The 22,997-nt window shown below is 37.2% G+C and overlaps 2 protein-coding genes and 1 pseudogene across 2 annotated transcripts; 1 reads left to right on the top strand and 2 right to left on the bottom strand.

Annotated features, from left to right (window-relative positions):
• Positions 1 to 7,140: 7,140 nt before the first annotated feature.
• On the bottom strand, positions 7,141 to 8,688 carry LOC114184463 (uncharacterized). Its single transcript, XM_085673342.1, has 3 exons — positions 8,352 to 8,688; positions 7,936 to 8,252; positions 7,141 to 7,479 (listed from the first exon to the last, which is right to left on the bottom strand). The coding sequence occupies exons 1-3, from the start codon at positions 8,686 to 8,688 to the stop codon at positions 7,141 to 7,143; spliced, it is 993 nt and encodes a 330-aa protein (XP_085529468.1).
• A 1,676-nt stretch (positions 8,689 to 10,364) lies between these two features.
• Positions 10,365 to 11,021, bottom strand: LOC146886211 (uncharacterized). The gene has a single exon (XM_085673341.1). The coding sequence runs from the start codon at positions 11,019 to 11,021 to the stop codon at positions 10,365 to 10,367; it is 657 nt and encodes a 218-aa protein (XP_085529467.1).
• Positions 11,022 to 18,102: 7,081 nt separating this feature from the next.
• Positions 18,103 to 22,208, top strand: LOC146886210 (uncharacterized; annotated as a pseudogene).
• The last annotated feature ends 789 nt before the right edge of the window (positions 22,209 to 22,997 follow it).

Below are 22,997 nucleotides of genomic sequence, written 5' to 3'. Positions count from 1 at the left end.
ATTTAAAAACAGTACTACTAACAAATCTCCTTGTAAGATATTTTGATTGCAGATACTTTAAACATATTGTTTTGATCATCATCAAAAAGGGGGAGATTGTTGGCAAAAGCAATACAAGTCTAAATGCTGAAGCAAGATTTTGATGATGAAAAAAGAAGCCTGAAAGCCATCTGGAAGACAATTTGAAGACTACATGTTATAATGTTTAAAGCTATCTTGTAAATTGTAATTAGATTAAGTTAGAAGCAGTATTGTACAAGTAAATTCTAGTATTTCTCGAAATATCAAAATAATAATCGATTATCACTTGAAATAATCGATTATCCTGAGCTGAACAATTTTTTCAAGAAAGCACTGGAATAATCGATTATTTCTTCTGATAATCGATTATCTGCTCAAAAATTTGTTTTCCATAAACCACACTGGAATAATCGATTATCACTAGTGATAATCGATTATCCTGGTCTGTTGGGCGCGACTGTTCAGCTTTTTGACGTAATTTCTGGAACCCCTATTTAAGGAACTTCAGAGTTACTTCTCAACTACCTTTTTGAGAAGCTAGAGTACTAGTGCTGTGACTGCAAGAGAGTTCTCTGAAGTGTTCTCAATTGAAGCTTTGAAAAACCTAGTGTGGGTAGAGCGATAACTTTTCCTGAGAGGTGTTCTAGGAGATTGAGTGCTGCTGCTGTTGCTAGGAAAGCTAAGGTCAAGGTTCTCTGTGTGATTTAGAGAAAGGTGTTCATCTCTTGTGTGATTCAAGAGAGGTGTTTTCTTTCCTTACACTCTAAATATCTGATTGTAAATCTGTTACTTGTTAGTGATTTAGTTAATCTCGTTTTTAAGAGATTAACAACTGGACGTAGGGTCTTTTGATCCGAACCAGTATAAATACTTGTGTTCAATCTTCTTCTCTATCTCTTTATTTTATCTATTATTGTGTTATAAAGAAATTATTTATTGATCTACTTGATAAATTTTGGAAAAATTTTAAAGTGTTAATTTAGTATTCAAAAACCAATTCACCCCCCCCCCCTCTTGTTTTTGTTCGCACGCTCAAACATTCCGCTGCGCGATACCAACAGTGTTGTTGCTAGGAAAGCTGGTCATCCTTTGTGTGATTCAGGGGGAGCTTTTGTTCATCTCTTGTGGTTATTCAAGAGAGGTGTTTTCTAATCCTTACTCTTTTATAATCTATTGTAATCTGATTATTATACTGATTGAGTTAATCTCTTTGTTTAAGAGATTAACAACTGGACGTAGGGTCTTTTGATCTGAACCAGTATAAATATCAGTGTTTATCTTCCTCCCTTAACCTTTTTATTTATCTACACTTGCATTTAAAGTAACTGTGATTTTAAGTTAATCAATTAAATTTTGAGAAAAAGTTTTAAAACCTGTTAAGACTTATAAAAAATCCAATTCACCCCCCTCTTGGTTTTTGACCATTGTTTAAACATTTCGCTGCGCGATACCAACAATAGTGAGGTGGGGAGTTGATACCATGACACCTAGAGTGTTTAGGGAAGGTCTTCCCAACGGGATGTTATAGGATGTATGAGCTTCAACTAACGAGTAACACAAATGTATTGTCTTGACCAGGTTTCCTTCGCGAAACACCGTATGCAAATCTATGTAGCCCATGGTACATACTTGTTTTCTTGAAAATCCATAGATGGGTTCGTCATATGGCACCATGGCTTCTTTTGGTAGCTATAACATCTTACATGTTTTTCAGTAGAGGATATTTACTGAACTCCCTTGGTTGATAAGTACTTTCCTTATTGAAAAGTTATCGACTTCTATGGTGATCACCATAGGGTCGTTTGGATTCGAGTCCACACCTTAGAAGTTGGCATCTGTGAACGTGATTAACGAAATTTTCCCACGTCTGATCATGCACATTATGACGTTTATTGATTGTATGCTTCTCAAATGTTGTCCTTTGGTTGACTCTGATAATCCTCCTCCTACAAAATCGTAGGATATCGTATTTATCGTACCCTTTAATGGTGGCCTATCGCTGGTTGTGTTGTCCCCTTGGGGAGTCGCCTCCTCCCTTTTGTCATTCCTATTCTTGTCGACTTTATGGTCTCGTCGATTATCGTAATGCTTGTACGCGGTTCTTGAATTGCCCTTATCTTCTCTCTTTACGAGGCGCTTTAGGTGGGTGAAGAGTATCAACTCTTCGATCTTATCTTGCAAGGCTTTGCATTCGTCTATGGTGTGGCCATTGTTATGATGGTACTTGTAGTATTTAGAAATGTCCGCATTTGGTGGGTTTAGCAACTTGCATGGGGAGGGGGACGGGGTATTAGATAAGCCTGTAGGGCTTCTTCCATGATCTGTGAGTGTGACACATTGAGGGGTGCATATCTTGAGTAATATAGTGGTTTAGGATCTCGAGGTCGAGGTTCAATTTTTTATGGCATCTTGTCAGTTCCTTTCTTCTCATTTTGTTGGACTTCATTGCGGAACTTGTTTCTTAGCTCCCTCATTTCCTCTAGACGTATATAATTTATGGCTCGTAACCTTAGTTCATGCATGGTGACTAGGGGTTTTAGGCATAGGTTGTCGGCGAAGGGTCTTGGCTCGAGGGCCATTGTCATATATTGCATGACGACATCTTAGGTTAGATTCTTTATTTTCAACGCCATTTTACTAAACCTATCGATGAAAGCCTTCAATGTCTTGTCTTTTTTCTGTCTGACGTTGAGCAGTGATAAGGATGTTAGCGGATGAGAGCGGCTACTCGCAAACTAAGTGGAAAAGAGGTTGGACAAGTTGTCAAAACAGTTAAAGGAGTATTCCCTGTCTAAATTTGTCCCTTGTATTTTAGTACTAAACAAGCCCCAATTCATTTTCTTCCAAAAACCTAAATTTTCCAAAATCATTTTGCACCGTTGTAACTGCAGTACCCCCATATTTCATCAAAAGAGTAATACGAAAAATAGGGTATTTCCAATTTTATCTAATCTATAAGGAACTAGTTTCATAGTGTCCATACTTTTTTTTATTGTTTTTCATAATAGAAAACTTTTAACAATTTTAATTAGAACAAAACATAACATAGGAAAAAAAAAAGAGAAAGGAAACTTTTGGATTGTTGAATACCAAAATGATATAAAAAACAACGAAACTATTGTAGTGTTTAGAAATATATTCAAAAAGAAAAAAGATAGTTTGTTTTTCATACTACTGCACCAAAGTTGGTAGAATAATTTTATAAAACATCCAAAAATAGTAAATGTTTTGACTAATTGAGCTACATAACCAATAGATCACTTTACTAATTATTATAATTTTAATTTGAAATTAAAAAAATTAAAATTTTTGTACTAAATAAAAATTTTCTAAGTTCCTACATGTGGCTCATGAGATCCAAAGAGATAAGAAGAAGTAAACTAATCATCTTAAGACATCAATATGAAAATTTTACGATGAAAGAAAATGAGTCTATACAGTCTATGATTCCACGCTTACAAACCCTACTCAATAATTTGAGATCTTTTAGAACTGTATATTGTAATGATGATGTAAATGATAAAATACTGCGCACACCAAAGTGGAGAACACAAGGTTCAACTTTAAGGGCTTTCAAAGACCTTGAGAAAATGTTTTTGGAAGAACTTGTAGGAATTCTTATTATTCAATATTAGATTCTACAATGTGACAAGAAAAAGTCAAAAGGTATAAATCTAGCTTTTAAAACCAAACAAAAAGGTAAGAGCAGCTCATCCAGAGTTGTGGAGATATCAGAAAAAGACTCAGATGAATCAAATTCCGAGGGAGATGATGAATTAAATTTTCACACAGAAATTCAGAAGAAACTTGAAAATGTTTGGCTATGGTAAAATCAAGAGATTCAAAACTGAAGACAGAGAAGATGGTATGTCATGAATATAAGAAACCCGACCACGATAGACCATAGTGTTCATATAAGTTGCATTAGAAGATCACATGCACATATAGCATCACTGCATAAATTATAATGACCTTTTTGTCACTTCATGCATAACACTCAAATAAGATTCATATTTATATGTGATTGATACTAAATATTTATTTGATTGAAATCACTTATTTGTTTTTCAAAATCAAGTGTGAAAATATTCTTGAATTCAAAATACTGTGAATATCACTTTAATTTAAAAAGTTCCTTATTTTGTTTTGAAAATAATTTCAGTTATTTCCTGTTTTTCAAAATTCAAGTGTTGCAAAATATAAAATCTTTCTTAAAATGTCTAAGCCACATCATTTCATAAAATTTGACTAATGTTTATTTATTCCAATCTGGTTCATACACAATGACACCTCTCATCTTAACCTAGAGACTTCTTCTAATAATGAGTTCTAACAATAACATTTCTCTCTTTCACAAGAGAAAACCCTCTAAACCATGTACGTTTGAGCATAGATTACATCAAAAGCGTCCCATATGTCGCAAGCCACAATCTTCATCATCTTCAATCTTTTCAGATGAAGAATCTTTGATATTTTTTACTACACCGATATCTGTAACACCCCATTTAATTAATAGCCGTAATTAAAGGAAATGTCACCACAAAATAGCATAACAACGCAGTATTAGAGTTTCCACAAGACGCCTTACGATGAACCAATGCATACAACGATATTAACTAAATGGATACAGAAATTTAACTAAAAAGAAATGGAAGTTTAAAGGACAGCCAAATCCATGGGCCATGGCCCCAAAAGAAAGCTCAGAAAAGAATATCCAACCAAAATGGCTAAGCAGTGGAGTCACCGTTCCCTTGTTGACCGCGCCGTTCCCTTGTTGACCGCGAGGACCTCGCCCATCAGCTCCCATCAATTAAATTGATGATCATCGCAAGAAAGAAGAGCCACATACAAGACAATCAAACAACAAACATGGTAAGCTAGAGTAAAATAGTTCATCAAGTAGTTACATATCAATACAAACATTTCGTATATCATTCAAACATGTTCTGACTCCTCAAACAATACACTAGACCCTAACTCGACTCATTCGGATACATATGGTCTGGTCGGATTCAGCGGATGCTTGCACTTGTGGTAGATACCTCTGGTCACCCCCGAGCTGCTCACCCTTGAGCTATGTGTTACAAGTGTAACAATGAATCAATTTCCCTCACCACAAGGTTAGCCCTTAATGAATTTCGGGCCTCCTACTACTCTTACCACAAGAGTCAGTCCGCTCTAAGTGAGACTAATTGACTCCTTAGAGTGTCAGGATGCAACCTTACCTTGAATCCTTACTAGACTATACAGATGGGGCACCACCATGAACACCCATTAACAAGGGTCATGGAATTACGTCCCGACCATTGAAGCGCAACCCCGAAGGTCTCACCTAGAGACTCCAAGGAATTACACATTGACACAGACCAAAAATCATAAATCAACAATAAGAGAACACTAATCATGCTTACAATTTCATACCAACCTCTGAAAATCAATCCTCATTCGTATCACATGTTGAATCTATACCAATGGTCATTACCACTCCATGAGTATAGGGCCTTATCTCATATCAATACCATGCCTCTTTAAGTCCAACCCACTCATTAATTTCACATGCCAAGATCCCTCAATCACATCTATCCAATTTATAATATAGAGCATACCATGCCTTTCATTTCACAGACTTCATACATCATACAAAACACATCATAAACCAAAAATCCAATTACCAATTAAAGAAAGCCATCCAACCTGCAGTGGATCTCGCTCAAGCCAAGAGCCCTCGCTCAAGCCAAGAGCCCTCGCTCAGGCGAGAGGGGTACTCTCACTTAGGCGATAGACCCTCGCTTAGGCGAGATCGCGACTAGTGCTGGGAAGTTCTGGCAGGCTCGCTTAGGTGAGCCCTGCCTCGCCTGAGCGAGACAACCGTTCGCCTAAAACTGAGGTCCCTCGCTTGGGCTAAACTACAACAGCGTCCTAAAGCTTTCCCTCCTCCTCGCTTAGGCGAGTGACTCTTGCTCAAAACCAGAGCTCTCCGCCTGGGCGAGGGTTTGCGAAACCCCTGGTTTGCTCCTGCAAGTCGCGCCTGGGCGAGTTACTCTCGTCTGGGCGAGAGTAACAGATCTTGCCACTGCTTCTCCTACAATAGTCACATGCTCGCACCCAAATAACAGTACATGGTCGTTCACACATTCATCACAATCATATAGTTCATATAACATCCAACAAACTCTAAATCAACCAGAAAACCATTCAAGACTAAAACTCTAATTTCCCCGTACCTGGAAAAAACTTGGCAAAGACCTTGACGGCACGACCACGAGCACAACAACTCTAAGGATGAACTATAGGGCTGAAATAAGGGTGGGACAAAACCAGAAGATTGAGTTAACATAGGCTCTTAACTGAAATTACGAAAAAGTGATAAAAGGGAAACTAGCATGAACTAGCAGGGGTACTTACATGGAGCAATGAGTCCTCCTGGCTCAACATAACAGTAGAAGCAAAATCCTAGTAGAGGGGTTGACAGCTGCAACTCAAGGTTCACTGAAACTAGGAGTGGTTTTATCTGCTAGGACAGCCATTAGGCCCACTTACAAGGGGTAGCCCTTTAATTTAGGGCAGGAAGTAATGAAATAATTTTAATGGGCCTTACATTCTCCCCAACAAGAAAATTTTTGACTTCGAAAATAAAGACTCACTAGACAAATAGATGTGGATGTGATTTTCTCATGTCCTCCTCTGACTCTCAAGTCGAGTCACCTATCCTCTGATCCCAAATGACTTTAACAAGGCTGACCGCTTTTCCTTGGCGTTCCTCAACCTTGCTCTCCTCTAAAGCGATGGGTGGTACTTCCATTGTGAGATCTTCCCTGATTTGTATATCTCGGCTTCCAACACATGAGTCGGGTCAAGTACATACTTTCTCAATTGTGAGACGTGGAACACTGGGTGAAGGTTTGCCAATTGCGGGGGTAAAACTATCTCGTAAGCCACCGGTCCAATCCTCCTCGTGATCTGATAGGGACCAAGGAATTTAGGAGAAAACTTCTTTGAGCGGAAAGCCCTTCCCACACCGGTGGTTTGGGTCACCCTCAAGAACACATGATCGCCAGCTGCGAACTCCAAAGGCCTCCTCCTACGGTCTGCATAAGCCTTCTGCCTACTCTGAAAGGCCTACATCCTATCCCTCACCATCCTCACCTTCTCAGTGGTCTGCTCTAATAATTCTGGTCCAACCAACACCGCTTCTCCATCCTGATACCAACAGAGAGGAGTCCTACACCTCTTGCCATAAAGAGCCTTGGATGGCGGCATGCCAATGCTCGAATGAAAACTATTGTTATAGGTAAACTCTATCAAAGGCAATACCTCATCCCAAGCACCTAGGTGGTCCAGTATGCATGTCCTCAACAAATCCTCCAGTGACTGGATCGTCCTCTCAGACTGACCATCGGTCTGAGGATGATAAGCCCAACTCATGGTGAGTTTGCTACCCATAGCACTATGTAGCGTCTGTCAGAACCGAGACATGAACCGCGGGTCTCTGTCAAAAACTATGCTCGAAGGCACCCCATGAAGCCTTACTATCTCGTTAATGTACAACTAGGCCAACTTGGCCATTGACATCCTCAAGTTCATCGCCAAGAAGTGAGCACTCTTGGTCAATCGATCCACTATTACCTAGATGGTGTCATGCCCTCTAAAGGTTCATGGCAAATGGGTCACAAAGTCCATTGAAATACTGTCCCATTTCCACACTGGTATCTCTAAGGGTTGTAGGATCCCACCGGGTCTCTAGTGCTCTACTTTCACCTTCTGACACATCAGACAGGCGGATACAAACTGTGCCACATCTTTCTTCATTCCTTGCCACCAAAAGTTTTCCTTAAGATCTTGGTACATCTTAGTCATGCCAGGATGCAGACAAAGACGACTCTTATGCCCCTCCTCAAGGATCAACCGTTTTACCTCAACATCGTCAGGTATGCATACTTTGCCCTGGAACCTCAGTATGCCATCATCACCCAAACCAAAGTCTCTAGCCTCATCCGACCCAAGTTGTTCTCTGACCCTGTTTAGACTGGCATCCAATAACTGTCTCTCTCTGATTGAGTCCAAGAAGTCACTATATATAGTAAGGGTGCTACATCTAATGAACTCAAATCCCAACTTCACCCGTAGCTTCATATCTCGGAATTTCTCTAGTAACTTCACCTCCTTGATCATAAGGTGTGTAGCATGTACGGTCTTCCTACTCAAGGCATCAACCACCACATTTTCCTTCCCTAGGTGATATAGGAGCTCGAAGTCATAATCTTCCAGGAATTCCATCCACCTCCTCTGCCTCATGTTTAGCTCCTTCTGATCAAACAAGTATTGGAGACTCTTGTGGTTATTGAACACGCGAAATTGAGCACCATAAAGATAGTGTCTCCAGATCTTCAAGGCGAACACTATGGCTGCCAACTCTAGGTCATGAGTGAGATAGTTACACTCATGCACCTTTAGTTGTCTTGAAGCATACACCACTGCCTTCTTCTCTTGCATTAGAACACAGCCGAGCCCAAGATGAGATGCGTCACAGTAGACTTCGAACGGTTTCCCCACATCCGGAATTACCAATATGGGAGCACTAGTCAACCTCCGTTTAAGCTCCTGAAAACTATCCTCACACTTGTTCGTCCAAGTGAAGGGTTGGTCCTTCCGAGTAAGTAGTGTCATAGGTGCCACTATCTTAGAGAATCCCTCTATGAATCTCCTATAGTAGCTCGCTAACCCCACAAAGCTCCTGATCTTTGTGGCCGACTTAGGACTTTCCAACTTTACCATTGCCTCGACCTTTGCTGGGTCCACTGCAATCTCCTGGGCGGATATCACATGCCCCAAAAACTAAACATCACCCATCCAGAACTCACACTTGGACAACTTGGCATACAACTGCTTCTCTCTCAAAACACCAAGCACCAATCTCAGGTGTTCTGCATGCTCCTCTTAAGTCTTGGAATAGATAAGGATGTCGTCTATGAAAACTACGACAAACTTATCTAGGAAGGGCCAGAAGATCCTGTTCATGTAGTCTATAAACACCGCCGGAGCGTTGGTCACACCAAAAGGCATAACCACATACTCGTAGTGGTTGTATCTGGACCTGAAGGCTGTCTTCTGTACATCATTAGCCTTTACCAAAATCTGATGATATCCCGACCACAGATCTATCTTTGGGAACACTGATAATCCAAGTAGTTGATCCATCAAGTCATCAATTCTCGGGAGAGGGTACTTATTCTTGATTGTCATCTTGTTTAACTGCCTATAGTCCACACACAGGCGCGAACTCCCATCCTTCTTCTTCACTAACAGCACTAGTTCTCCCCAAGGAGAAGTGTTGGGTCGGATAAACTGCTTTGCCATCAGCTCCTCTATCTGTTTGTTAAGTTCAACCAACTCCGTCGGAGCCATGCGGTATGGAGCCATCGATACTGGACTCGTCCCCGGTACTAGATCAATAGAGAACTACACCTCTCTACTTGGACGTAACCCTGGTACCTCATCTGGAAATATATCTTCAAACTCATGGACCACAGGTATAACCAGTGCTCCCTCTCTCTCTCCCACCTCCATATGGGCGAAGATTATGAAGCATTGCGCGCCACTCTAAATCTCCTTCACCACCCCTTGAGGAGACACTAACTCGAGCTTCTCTGAGTCGGGGAACAATAATCTTCTCTCCCAACAATCTATCTGAATGCGATTAGCAGACAACCAATCCATCCCTAAAATTACTTCCAACTCCTGTAGAGGTAGGCAGATTAGATTTACCTTGTACCTGCGTCCTTCTACCTCCACTGGGCACCTAGTACATAATGATGATGTTTTGACCAAACCCGACGCTGGAGTAGACATCGCAAGCTCACACTGTAGCTTGCACACCGGCAGACCCAAGCATTTGACACAAAGGAGTGTGTCGCTCCAGAATCATATATCACACAACAACTAACACCAGCGATCATACAACAACCAATAACCAAGTTACTTGAACATGCTGCCTTCGTCCCTGACATGGCGTACACTCTGCCCGTCGCTTGAGGCCTGTTGCCTCTGTCTCTCCGCTGATGCTGATGGGGAGCCTGAACTGGAGGGCGTGCCGTTGCCCTAGCAAGGGTGGGATAATCCTTCCCAAAGTGGCCTTCCTTGCCATAGTTGTTGCATTTGCGGTAAACCTCCATGCGTGGGCAAGCACTCCTCAAATGAGGGCCCCCACATATGTAGCACTACACTCGCCCCTGTTGGAGAGGAAGACTCCTAGACCCTTGAGACTGATAGTGAGGTCTGTCGGATGGTCTCCTCCGCTCGTCATGTCTGGGCTTGGACCCAGATGGCCCACCAATCCTCTGAGGCTACTGAGGCCGCTGACCCTCTACCTCATTCTTCATCTTCTCTATTACTCTAGCCTTCTCTACCAGAGCAACAAATTCCTTGATGGATAAGGGTGCTACCATAAAGCGAATATCTCCCCTAAGGCCGTTCCTAAATTTCCGGCATCTCCACTCCTCATCGAGCAGCAAGGTATAAAAGCGACTGAGATGCTTGAACTTCTCAGCATAGTCCGTCACAGTCTTCCGTCCCTGGGTCAAATTGAGGAATTCGACCTCCTTGGCATAACGAACGCTGTTTGGGAAATATTCCGAGAGGAATTTCCCCCTAAAGGCCTCCCACGTCACCGACTCGCCTCTCTCCTCCATGATGGATTTTGTACTGATCCACCAATGCTCAGCCTCTCTGGTGAGCATGTATATTGTGGAAGCCAACCTGTTCTCCGTTGGGCATGTTTTTGCATCAAAGATCCTCTCTAGATCCTTCAGCCACTGGTCTGCTGCGTGATGGCTAACCTTCCCATTAAACTTCACTAGGTGGAGCTTTAGGAAGTCCTCTAGGCTCCACTCTCTGACTGCAGGTCGTGGCTCAGGATGAAACACAAGGGCAGCCGCCCTGTTCTCCATATGCTGCCTATGCGCATCCTCGGCAGCCACACATGCAACCTCCATCTGATGCATCGCTACCTATTGTTGCTCAAGTGATGCCACCTATCATTGCATTGATGCCTCATGTTGTTGCATCATTGTCGTGCTTTGCTACGTCATAGCAGCTACCATCGCCTCTATTGCCTTGGCGATATCAGGTACGTCACCATGGGATGATTGCGGAGTCCTACGAGGAGGTGCCATAGTTCACTGACACACAGAAAATCACTTGGTTAGGCTCGATAAAGGCAAGAATTTAACTAAGAACACTCAGAAGACACAAAGAAAGCTAAACGGACATTCAAGTCCACAAACCTAAGGAATGACCGCTCTGATACCATAAATGTAACACCCCATTTAATTAATAGCCGTAATTAAAGGAAATGTCACCACAAAATAGCATAACAGCGCAGCCTTAGAGTTTCCACAAGACGCCTTACGATGAACCAAGGCATACAACGATATTAACTAAACAGATACAAAAATTTAACTGAAAAGAAATGGAAGTTTAAAGGACAGCCAAATGCATGGGCCATGGCCCCAAAAGAAAGCTCAAAAATGAATATCCAGCCAAGATGGCTAAGTAGTGGAGTCACCATTCCCTTGTTGACCGCGAGGACCTCGCCCATCTGCTCCCATCAATTAAATTGATGATCATCGCAAGAAAGAAGAGCCACAAACAAGACAATCACATAACAAACAGGGTAAGCTAGAGTAAAACAGTTCATCAATACACAATCCAAACATTTCGTATATCATCCAAACATGCTCTAACTCCTCAAACAATACACTAGACCCTGACTCGACTCATCCGAATACGTATGGTCTGGTCAGATTCAGCGGATGCTTGCACTTGTGGTGGATACCTCTGCTCACCCCCGAGCTACAATGAATCAATTTACCTCACCACAAGGTTAGCCATTAATGAATTTCAGGCGGCCTACTACTCTCACCACAAGAGTCAGTCCGCTCTAAGTGAGACTAACTAACTCCTTAGAGTGTCAGGATGCAACCTTACCTTGAATCCTTACTAGACCATACTGATGGGGCACCACCATGAACACCCACTAACAAGGGTCATGGAATTACGTCCCGACCACTGAAGTGCAACCCCAGAGGTCTCACCTAGAGACTCCAAGGAATTACACACTAATCATGCTTACAATTTCATACCAACCTCTGAAAATCAATCCTCATTCGTATGACATGTTGAATCTATACCACTATCATTACCACTCCATGACTATAGGGCCTCATCTCATATCAATACTATGCTTTTTTAATTCCAACCCACTCATTAATTTCACATGCCAAGATCCCTCAATCACATCTATCCAATTTATAATACAGAGTATACCATGCCTTTCATTTCACAGACTTCATACATCATACAAAACACATCATAAACCAACAATCCAATTACCAATTAAAGAAAGCCATCCAACCTGCAGCGGATCTCGCTCAAGCCAAGAGCCCTCGCTCAGGCGAGAGGGAAACTCTCACTTATGCGATAGACCCTCGCTTAGGCGACATAACAAATAGTGCTGGGAAGTTCTCGCTGGCTCGCTTAGGCGAGCCCTGCCTCGCCTGAGCGAGACAACCCTTCGCCCAAAGCTGAGGTCCCTCGTTTGGGCTAAACCATAACAGCGTCCCAAAGCTTTCCCTCCTCCTCGCTTAGGCGAGTGACTCTCGCCTAAGCGAGATAGCGTCTTGCTCAAAACCAGAGCTCTCCGCCTTGGGGAGGGTTCGCGAAACCCCTGGTTTGCTCCTACAAGTCTCGCCTAGGCGATAGTAACAAATCTCGCTACTGCTTCTCCTGCAACATTCACATGCTCGCACCCAAATAGCAGTACATGGTCATTCACACATTCATCACAATCATATAGTTCATACAACATCCAACAAACTCTAAATCAGCTAGAAAACCATTCAAGACTCAAACTCTAACTTCCCCATACCTGGAAAAAGCTTAGCAAAGACCCTGATGGCACGACCACGAGCATAACAGCTCTAAGGAGGATGAACTATAGGGCTGAAATAAGGGTGGAACAGAACCAGAAGATGGAGTTAACAGAGGCTCTTAACTAAAATTACGAAAAGGTGATAAAAGGGAAACTAGCATGAACTAGAAGGGGTACTTACATGGAGCAATGAGTCCTTCGGGCTCAACATAACAGTAGAAGCAAAATCCTAGTAGAGGGGTTGACGACTGCAGCTCAAGGTTAACTAAAATGAGTGGAAGTGTGAGTTAGGGCAACTAGGAGTGGTTTTATCTGTTGGGCCAGCCCTGAGGCCCACTTACAAGGGGAAGCCTTTTAATTTAGGGCATGAAGTAATGAAATAATTTTAATGGGCCTTACAATATCTAAAATAGAATCACCATCTACACATGTGCCTTGGCATGAAACTCTCAGAAAAACCAAAATGATAGATATTCTAAAAAGGATTATGGAGATAAGTTTAGCACAAGAAAGGAGATATATTATTTGCCATTTTGAAGCCTATGCAGCTGAGCAACAGGAACGAGTTCAATGTCCTGCTAAAAGCATGTCAATAATAATGGATGCTTTATTTCATGACACCTTCTATCCTTGTGACATTCTTCCCATTTTATCATCACCAAAGCCTCCTTCACCGTAGCTATGATGAGGCCTTTGTTCTTCAATCTCTTTTTGATGTTAACAAAAATGGGGAGAAGAAAAGAGAGGGGGAGAAGCAAAGAATAAGCGTTGACTATTTTGAACTCTTGGTTTTTGAAGTTTAGATTGAAATTTTGAAACTTTTTGTTCTATGAGCTTTTAAAGTTGTCAATTTCAGTCTTTAGTTTCATGCAAACTTTGTTTATTTCATCATAATAATTTGGATTTAATTTGAATAATGTTTTGATTAGTTTTAATATTTTTTTGTGTGATATTTTCCCTATTTACTGTGATTTCATAATTGTGCATGTTCTAATCATGCTTTCCAATCATAAAGGCCGACATAAATTTCAATATAGGTAATCTGACATATTTGGATCTGTTTCACTCTTATATATAATTGATCAATGATGTGCTTTAATACATATATGAAAATTATTTCATTGTTTGTTTTGTTATCATAGAAAAGGAGGAGCATGATGACTAGCAAAAATGTGTAGCAGAAGTGAAAATGTGATTAAACGACTAAGAGAGAACATATAATGGAAGTGTAAGACCCGAAATAAATAAATAAATAAATATTTATTTATTTAATATAAATGCGGGTAAAAAGATATTTATAGTAATTAATGTGGGGAGTTATAATAAGGAGTAGTGATAACTCAAATGGTTGAGCATGCTGACTGGTGTGAAGAGGACTTTGGTTCGAGTCTTGTGTATGTCATTAGTGTGTTAATCTAAATAGTTTTCTTTTCGTTCAATTTCTTTTTGCCATGGATTGGAAGGTTCAGAAACCCTAGCTGTCATAGAGGGCAGTTGGAAGGTTTGAGAAACCACCTTGTAATAGCACTTGAATGGCAATTAACTTCATTTTTATTTAATTTTTGTTTTTTAGTTAAGTTAATTAAATTTGGGGTTGGAAAGTGAGTAAGTGGAAGGTCTAAGGAAAAAGGAAGAGAGCAGACTAGGGAGGTAAATAAAAAGAGAATTTTGAGAGCACCACGTCTGAACTTAGAGAGAGCTAGTGAGCGGTTGGTGTGGAGGCAAGAGGTTGGAACAATTTGGATCAGAAAGGAACTCTAGAAGGGCTTTTGGAGCAAGGAAATCTAGGTAAGGGGAGTTGCATTTGTGTCTTTAATTTATTTTGATTGATTTGATGATGTAAGGAATGCTTGGATGTTTCCTTTTCCTCTGCAAAAATTTTTGTTTTCGTTGTGTTTCTGGAAATTTTCTAGAAACCGTCTAACGGCTTTGAAGGTCTGTCAGGCGACTCATGTTGTAATATATGTTATGTTTGTATTTTGATAAACAATATTTTGAATATCTCTTGGTTGTGCAAAGTTATGCTTTATTGTTTTAGATTTTTTATAAAATTGATTTTAAATAGTAGAGTTGTGCTTGATTGTTTTAGACTTTTGAAAAATTGTTTCTAAATAGTAGATTGTTTGATTTTGATAGAATAGTTGAATATGAAACGTCAAAGCTTTTACTAATTAATGAACTATGATGGAGTAATAAATGATTTGGTATCAAACAACATTGAAACAATTATCATTATTTAGAGACCAATATAAAAACCATTTTTAATCTTCATATATTTGGTCACTAAATTGTTTCTATAAAATATGGTCACTGTAACGTCCCATTTAATCAATCATCCAAATTAAAGGAAACGTCACATAAGATAACATAATAGCGCGGTCTTGGAGCATAAACACTACTCCTTACAATATTCAAGGCACACAATGATGCCAAAACAAAATAGGATACAAAGTTCAACAGTAATCAAATTGAAATTTAAAGGACAAGCCAATACATGGGCCATAGCCCTATAATAAACCCAAAACAGTAGAATCCAGCCCAGGTGGGCTACGCAGCGGAACCATCACCTCCCTGTTGACCACGGGTGTTTCTCACATCTGCTCATATCAATAAATTGATGATCATCGCAAAAAGAGAAAACCACACATACAAGACATACAACAAACAACAGAAGGGTGAGCTAGAGCCGAAAAATATTTTATCATGCAGTTACATACAATTTCATAGTTCAAGATACATATGTCAACCCATCATGTTATGACTTGCAAACAATACACTAAGACTCAGACACGACTCATCCGGATACGTATAATTTAGTCGGATTCAGCGGATGCTTGCACTTGTAGTCGATTCCTTGCTCTACCGAGCTGCTCACCCCCGAGCTAAGTGTTACAATGTCTCAACCCCCTACACACAAGGTTAGCCTTTCACTACAAGAAATTTGCTGATTTGCGAGGGAAATTAGCGAGGGAAAATTTTACTCGCTAATCCCTCGCTAATTAGAGACAAATTAGCGACAAACAAATATTGTAGCAAAGTTGTAGCTAATTAGTGAGGGACTAGATACAACATAATATGGTAGCTAAGTTGTAGCTAATTAGTTAAGGATTAAACACAACATAAATATGATAGCTAAGTTGTAGCTAATTAGTTAGGGATTAGACATAACATACATATGGTAACTAAGTTGTAGCTAATTAGTTAGGAATTAAACATATCATAAATATGGTAGTTAAGTTGTAGCTAATTAGTTAGAGATTAAACACAACATAAATATGGTAGCTAAGTTGTAACTAATTAGTTAGGGGTTAGACATAACATATATATGGTAACTAAGTTGTAGCTAAGTAGTTAGGAATTAAACATAACATAAATATGGTAGCTAAGTTGTAGCTAATTAGTTAGGGACTAAACACAACATAAATATGGTAGCTAAATTGTAACTAATTAGTTAGAGATTATACACAACATAGATATTGTAGCTAAGTTGTAGCTAATTAGTTAGGGATTAGACACAACATAATATGGTAGTTAAATTGAAGCTAATTAGTTAGGGCTTAGACATAACATATATATGGTAGCTAAGTTGTAACTAATTAGTTAGGGCTTAGACATAACATATATATGGTAACTAAGTTGTAGCTAATTAGTTAGGAATTAAACACAACATAAATATGGTAGCTAAATAGTAACTAATTAGTTAGAGATTATACACAACATAGATATTGTAGCTAAGTTGTAGCTAATTAGTTAGGGATTAGACACAACATAATATGGTAGTTAAATTGAAGCTAATTAGTTAGGGATTAGACACAACATAATATAGCAGCTAAGTTGTAACTAATAGTTAGGGATTAGATACAACATAATATGATAATTAAGTTGAAGCTAATTAGCTATGATTTTAATTATAAAATGATTTTATTGCTAATCCAAAACTAGTAAATAGAATTTCTAATTAAAAAAATAATATACAAATTATTTTATAAAAAATGAATTTATTAAAGAAATTTTTAAAAACTATCAATGTATTTAAAAATCTTCAAAAATATATTTTATTATTATATAAATTAATCCCTTATTTGTAAATTATTTTTATTTTATATATATATTAAATAATAACTACTATTTAACTAACACAATATTTTTTTTTCCATTTAAATATTATTATTAAAACAATTCTTATTAATTATATGAAAAATGAAATGATTAGCTATTATTTTGATAATTATTTATTATCTTTTACGCTATTTTTTTATATTTTATATTAATTTATTTGAATAAAAGAATTATTAAATTAATAATTAATTTATATTGTCACATATTATTATATTTATGGTACAATTTGTTTTATTGTTTAAAAAATTTTAAATATGAAATAAATTATTTAGGATATATTATAAATAAAAATAAATTGTATGTATCTATTTTATTTATAAAGTATGAATATTTAACTTGATTTAATTAAACACTTAACTTTAAAAAATATATATTTTTTATAATATTATATATATATATATATATATATATAATATAAAATACATAATATAAATACTATAAATAAATGAAAATGATACAAAATATAAAATGAAAGTCAACGAATTAAAAACATAAAACTTATAACTGAATCTATTCGTATGAAACTTTAAAAACGAATTAAAAACATAAAGCATACAACTTAAAACTTAATCCTATTTGTATGAAACTTTAAACAATTGCTTCTCGGAGACATTCATGTCAATGTTCAAATATTCGAACAAAACCCTTTGCTCTTGGATCACTTTGCCTTTTGGTTGAACGGTCGGAGACTTGCAAGCATCAGAAGCTCGCATCGAAGGCTGTCGGATTTCGTATAGTGACTCATACGCACCGGAAGCTCGCATCGAAGGCTGTCGGATTTCATATAATGAAGAAGTGCGAACATTAGGGTTTTGATTTCAGCTTGGAGACAAGATTTGAAGTTGATATGCAAACGTCCTAGGTTAGAGTTAGTAGTTGAGAATGAAAAGTATAAAAAACCAAAGGCAACATATGCCTTGAATTTGGATCAAAGAAAGAAGGTGTGTGAATGGATAAAACAACTGAAGTTTCTAGATGGGTACTCATCTAACCTATCACGTTGCATTAATCTAGATGAAGGAAAAATATACGGAATGAAGAGTCACGATTGTCATGTTTTTATGCAAAGACTTATTCCTTTGGCATTTCGTGACATGTTGCCAAGGCCAATATGGAAAGTTTTAACTGAACTGAGTTTGTTCTTCAAAGAGATTTGTGCAATTGGAATACGTGTTTCTATCATGGACAATGCCATACTTTCCATCATTGAAACAATTTGCAAGCTTGAGAAGATTTTTCCACCAGCATTTTTTGACTCAATGGAACATTTGGTAATACATCTCCCATATGAAGTTAAGGTTGGAGGACCTATGCAATATAGATGGATGTATCCATTTGAGAGATGTATGTTGTACTTGAAAAGGAAGGTTTGAAATAAGGCAAAAGTTGAAGGATCTATTTGTGAAGCATATATTTTGGAAGAAATTTCTAACTTTGCTTCTTTATATTTTGATCCAAGCATTCAAACAAGGTACACTAATGTTCCTCGTAATGATGATGGTGGTGAACAGAAATTGGATGATAAATTGTCTATTTTTAAACATCCATGTCGCCTTATTGGCAAAGGTTAACATAGATTCTTAACAGATGAAGAACTTCATATTGTTGAGACATATATCTTGGTGAATTGTAAAGAATCAGAATCTTATCTTCGGTAAGTTTTCTTTTTAATTTATATGTTTATGCATTTTATAATTATATTAGTTATGTTATTAATTACCGTATTGTTAGACAATTCGAGGATTCACTAAAGGAAAGAAATCCTAATATATCTGAGGATGAAATACTCAAAGCTCGAGATAGAGATTTTAGTAGAAGGTTGAAACAACAAGTAAGTAGTCTCTCCCATACTCTTTATAATGTACAATTTAATATTTATTAATTATAATAATTATATAATTATGTGTTTTCACTTTTCCAATAATTCATAGGTTAGTACATGTCATGTCTAAGATCAAAAGATTCGAGAGATAAGTTATGGCCCATTGAAGGTTGTGACTTCTATACAAAGGATTATGGACATAATAAGTCCACCATGAATAGTGGGATATGTGTTCGAGGAAACATATATGGTGAAAATGATTTGGACTATTATGGTATTGTTGAGGAGATATTAGAATTATCATATGTTGGATTTGAAAACAAAGTGGTTATTCTACATTGTCACTGGTTTGACCCTGTCAATGGTGTTAAAGTTGATAATGTCTATGGGTTGGTTGATATCAATCATAAATCAAAGCTTCAAACAAATGAGCCATTTGTATTAGTTGGACAAGCTCAACAAGTCTATTATACAAAATATCCTCAAAGTGGGAGTAAAAATACTAGTGATTGGTGGGCAACTTGCAAGGTTAGAGCAAAATTGTTTATAGTTGAGACACTGAATAATGAAGAAGATTTTTCAAATGAGCAAATTGTTATCGATTATTTTCAAGATGAAGAGTCCACGAGAATGAGTACTATTCTTATTGACAATGAGATCATACAACTATTTGACGCACGTGCTCCAATGGAAGAAGTAAATATGGATGATATACAAAGTTCAATTGAAAATGTAAATCATGATGAGGTCAACAATGAACACAATGAGGATGATGGGTTCATGGATGAAGATGAGAAGTTAGATGATTTAGATGATTCAAATATGGAGTTAGATGAATCTGATGAAGAATGGTTATGATTGATTCTTTTCCATTTCATTACCTTAATATTCTTCCTAGTAATTTAGATTCTGGAACCTGCTCTATTTCTTTTATATTTTTCAAGCCTTGTAAGAAGATTGTGGAATTATACTCTTTCATTAGTCATTGTCAGTTTCAACATTTATTTTGTTACGTTACACTTGACTTTGATTATGGATTGCTTTTATCCTCTCTTTTTCCCATTCACAATTTTAACCCAAATTTGAAGCATTTGTTAGTTACCTAAATTTAAAGCTTCATCTTGAGCAGTGAGAATTAGATCTCAGAATTGGATTGAGTGCTATTAAATTAGATCTTTTTTGTGCAATTATCTAGCAGGTATCCAAATTTTATAGCAACCTACTATTAGATAAATATATAACATGTTATTGTATTAAATCATTACTATTAGATAAATATATAACATGCTATTGTATTAAATCTTTGAACCTTGAACTGTAGTGGTTACAGTACATCGAATTTATTGGCAATATTTGGTTCTTTACTATGCTCCTTAAGTTTTCAATATGGCATTACTCTTTTCAAGGGTTGCTCGTATGCATATGAATGTGTATATAGACTTAATAAGGCAAGTTGGTAATGAACTCATGGTGATTTTATTTAATCATTAAGTTGACAAAAAAAATTATTTTATATATTCAATAAGAAGTAGATAAGTTTTCAGGCCAGGTGGATCAATCATTTAGCTATAAATAATGTCACAATTATATTTCCATGACAGGAACTGAAATGACTATTCGAGGAAGAGGTAGAGGTCAAGGTAGTCACACTCTAAGTCAACTTAAGCCTATTCAATGTCATGTTGGTCCTTCAGAACTAGATCCTATTTTGCAATCACAAGGTATAATTGTTGAAAGCACTCTAAATTTTTGTATGTATTTAAGCGAATCTAACAACCATTTATATGTAAAAAGAATCAAATTTTGTTATGTATTTAACAACATTTATCTTCATGAAAAAAAAATGACAATTCATTTTGTTTAGATTAAGAGAAAAAAAGAAGAAAAAAGGCAATAAATTAGCTTTGTCAATAATTTATAGTTTCAATGTTTTTTTTAGGTGCTACTTCAATTGATGGTAATCAATCACCACCTACCACTCCAGTGTTTGATGGTGGTCAATCAAATGTCAATCCAACATCTAATGACATACCTACTCAAGATCCTTCAAGTGTATATTCTCATAATGAAGTTGATAGGAGACTTGTCATATCTGTACAAAAAGTTAGCAGACCGTAAGTACATCCAATCAAATATTCAATTCAATGTTGCTAATTTTTGGTTTGTAAAATGATTATTTGAACATGCAGAATAAGGTTTGTTCCTAATTCTGTGACTCGAGATATCATATCTGAAGTATTGATGAGAATGCCTAATCCAGCTGAGAAATGGAAAACTTATTCTGCTGATATGAAAGAAATCTTATTCAATGATTTTAAGGCAAGTTACTATAATCTTTTATCTTTATATTACATTTACTTATTCTCATTAATTTTGATAAATTTGTATTGGTGTAGAATAAGTACCGATTTGCATCAGATTATGATCGTAGCATGGCAAGAAAGGTTTGGAATTTAACATGCATGGATCGCTATTCTGACTCTTTAGCTGAGGCAAGAAAAAAGGCAAGAAAAAAAGGCAAGAGAAAGAGCAAACTTAGATAATATAGAAGACTTAAAAGGTTTTGGGCCAAGAGGAATAAGGACTGAGATGTGGGACGCTTTAATTGACATATAGATGACACAAGACTGGAAAAAGAAATCTAATGTTGGTAAAAACAATAGGGCTGCCAAGCCAAATGCTATGGTGCACACTGGAGGATCAATAAGCTTTGGACAACATTTGAAAAAGATGGTATTCATTTTCTTATTTTGTAGAAATATCTATGACTTTCTAATAATACTTATATATTGTATACATTTGGTGGATATGATTAGTGCATCAATCATATACATAAACATACTTATTATATATTTTGATATACATTTGGATTTTGATATATATTTTACAGGAGGCGAAACGTAATGGGTCTGTTTCTTATGGTGAACTATACAACAAAGTTCATAAAAGAAAAGACGGTCAATATGTCTCCAATAAAGCAAAAAATATCATTGTAGGTATACATGTAAGATAATTTATTTACTTATTTAATCTTATATTACAAAATGATTGATTTACTATATATAGGAATCATATGAAAGTGCTATGGTAGAAAAATATGGAGAAAATGTATCAAAGCATCCTAAAGTTGATTCTGAAGTATGGATGAAAATGGGAGGTGAAAATAAGAAAGGTAGAATTCACGGTATTGGTCGTAGCTTGGAACTTGCCATCATCAGTGTGAATGGTTCATCTTCATCAGTTGTAGGTCCTTCCACAAATCCAAATCATGCACCTCCAACAGAAGAAATCACGAAAATAGCTACACAAATGTCTTAAATGCAACAAGAAATGTAGACACAGTTACATTTACAAACTAAATCTCAAAAGAACCTACAGATAGAGTTACAAGCACAAATAGAGGTACATGCGCAACAAGTACAAGCTCAGTTGAAAGCACAAGCAGATATGCATGCACAATTTCAAGCATAATTCCAAGCACAAATACAAGCACAAATGTAAGCACAAATGCAAGCACAAGTAGAAATGCAAAAGCTTTTACAACAACAAATGCAAACACAGATGGAGTTTTTCAAGACACAAATATTTCCTGCATTAAAGATATCTTCACCACCGTTTGTCATGAAACATGGCGAGAAGAAAATATGAAGATGATGTTTTTTTGTTTCTAAACACGTATTTTAATGATGTATTTTGACAATTGTGAAGACTAATTTCATTATGTTCATCACTTTTATTATTTTGAATGTAGTAACATTTGACATGTTTCATATAAAATGTTTGGCAAGATTTATACTTAATGTTATATTTATGTCAAAATGCATTTCATAAGGTACAAGTAAAAGCATGGAATATTTTGGATTGATGCAATTCGCTACTATTTTTCTAGGGATTAAATTGTTGAATTAGCGAGGGCTTAGGTAGGCATTAGCTAGGGATAAGTTTGCTAGGGATTAGCTAGGGAATAGCTACAACTAGTTTGCTAGGGATTAGCGGGGGATTAGCTACAACCTATTTTCTAGGGATTAGCTAGGGAATAACTACAATCAATTTGCTAGGGATTAGCTAGGGATTAACTAGGAATTAGCTACAATCGATTTGCTATGG

This window comes from Vigna unguiculata, chromosome 5, assembly GCF_037176805.1.
Source record: "Vigna unguiculata cultivar grain cowpea cultivar isolate G323 ecotype 2 chromosome 5, ASM3717680v1, whole genome shotgun sequence".
In the NCBI taxonomy this organism is placed as follows: domain Eukaryota; kingdom Viridiplantae; phylum Streptophyta; class Magnoliopsida; order Fabales; family Fabaceae; genus Vigna; species Vigna unguiculata.
The sequence above is the reverse complement of the archived record's forward strand: the minus strand, read 5'-3'. Positions and strand labels throughout refer to the sequence as shown.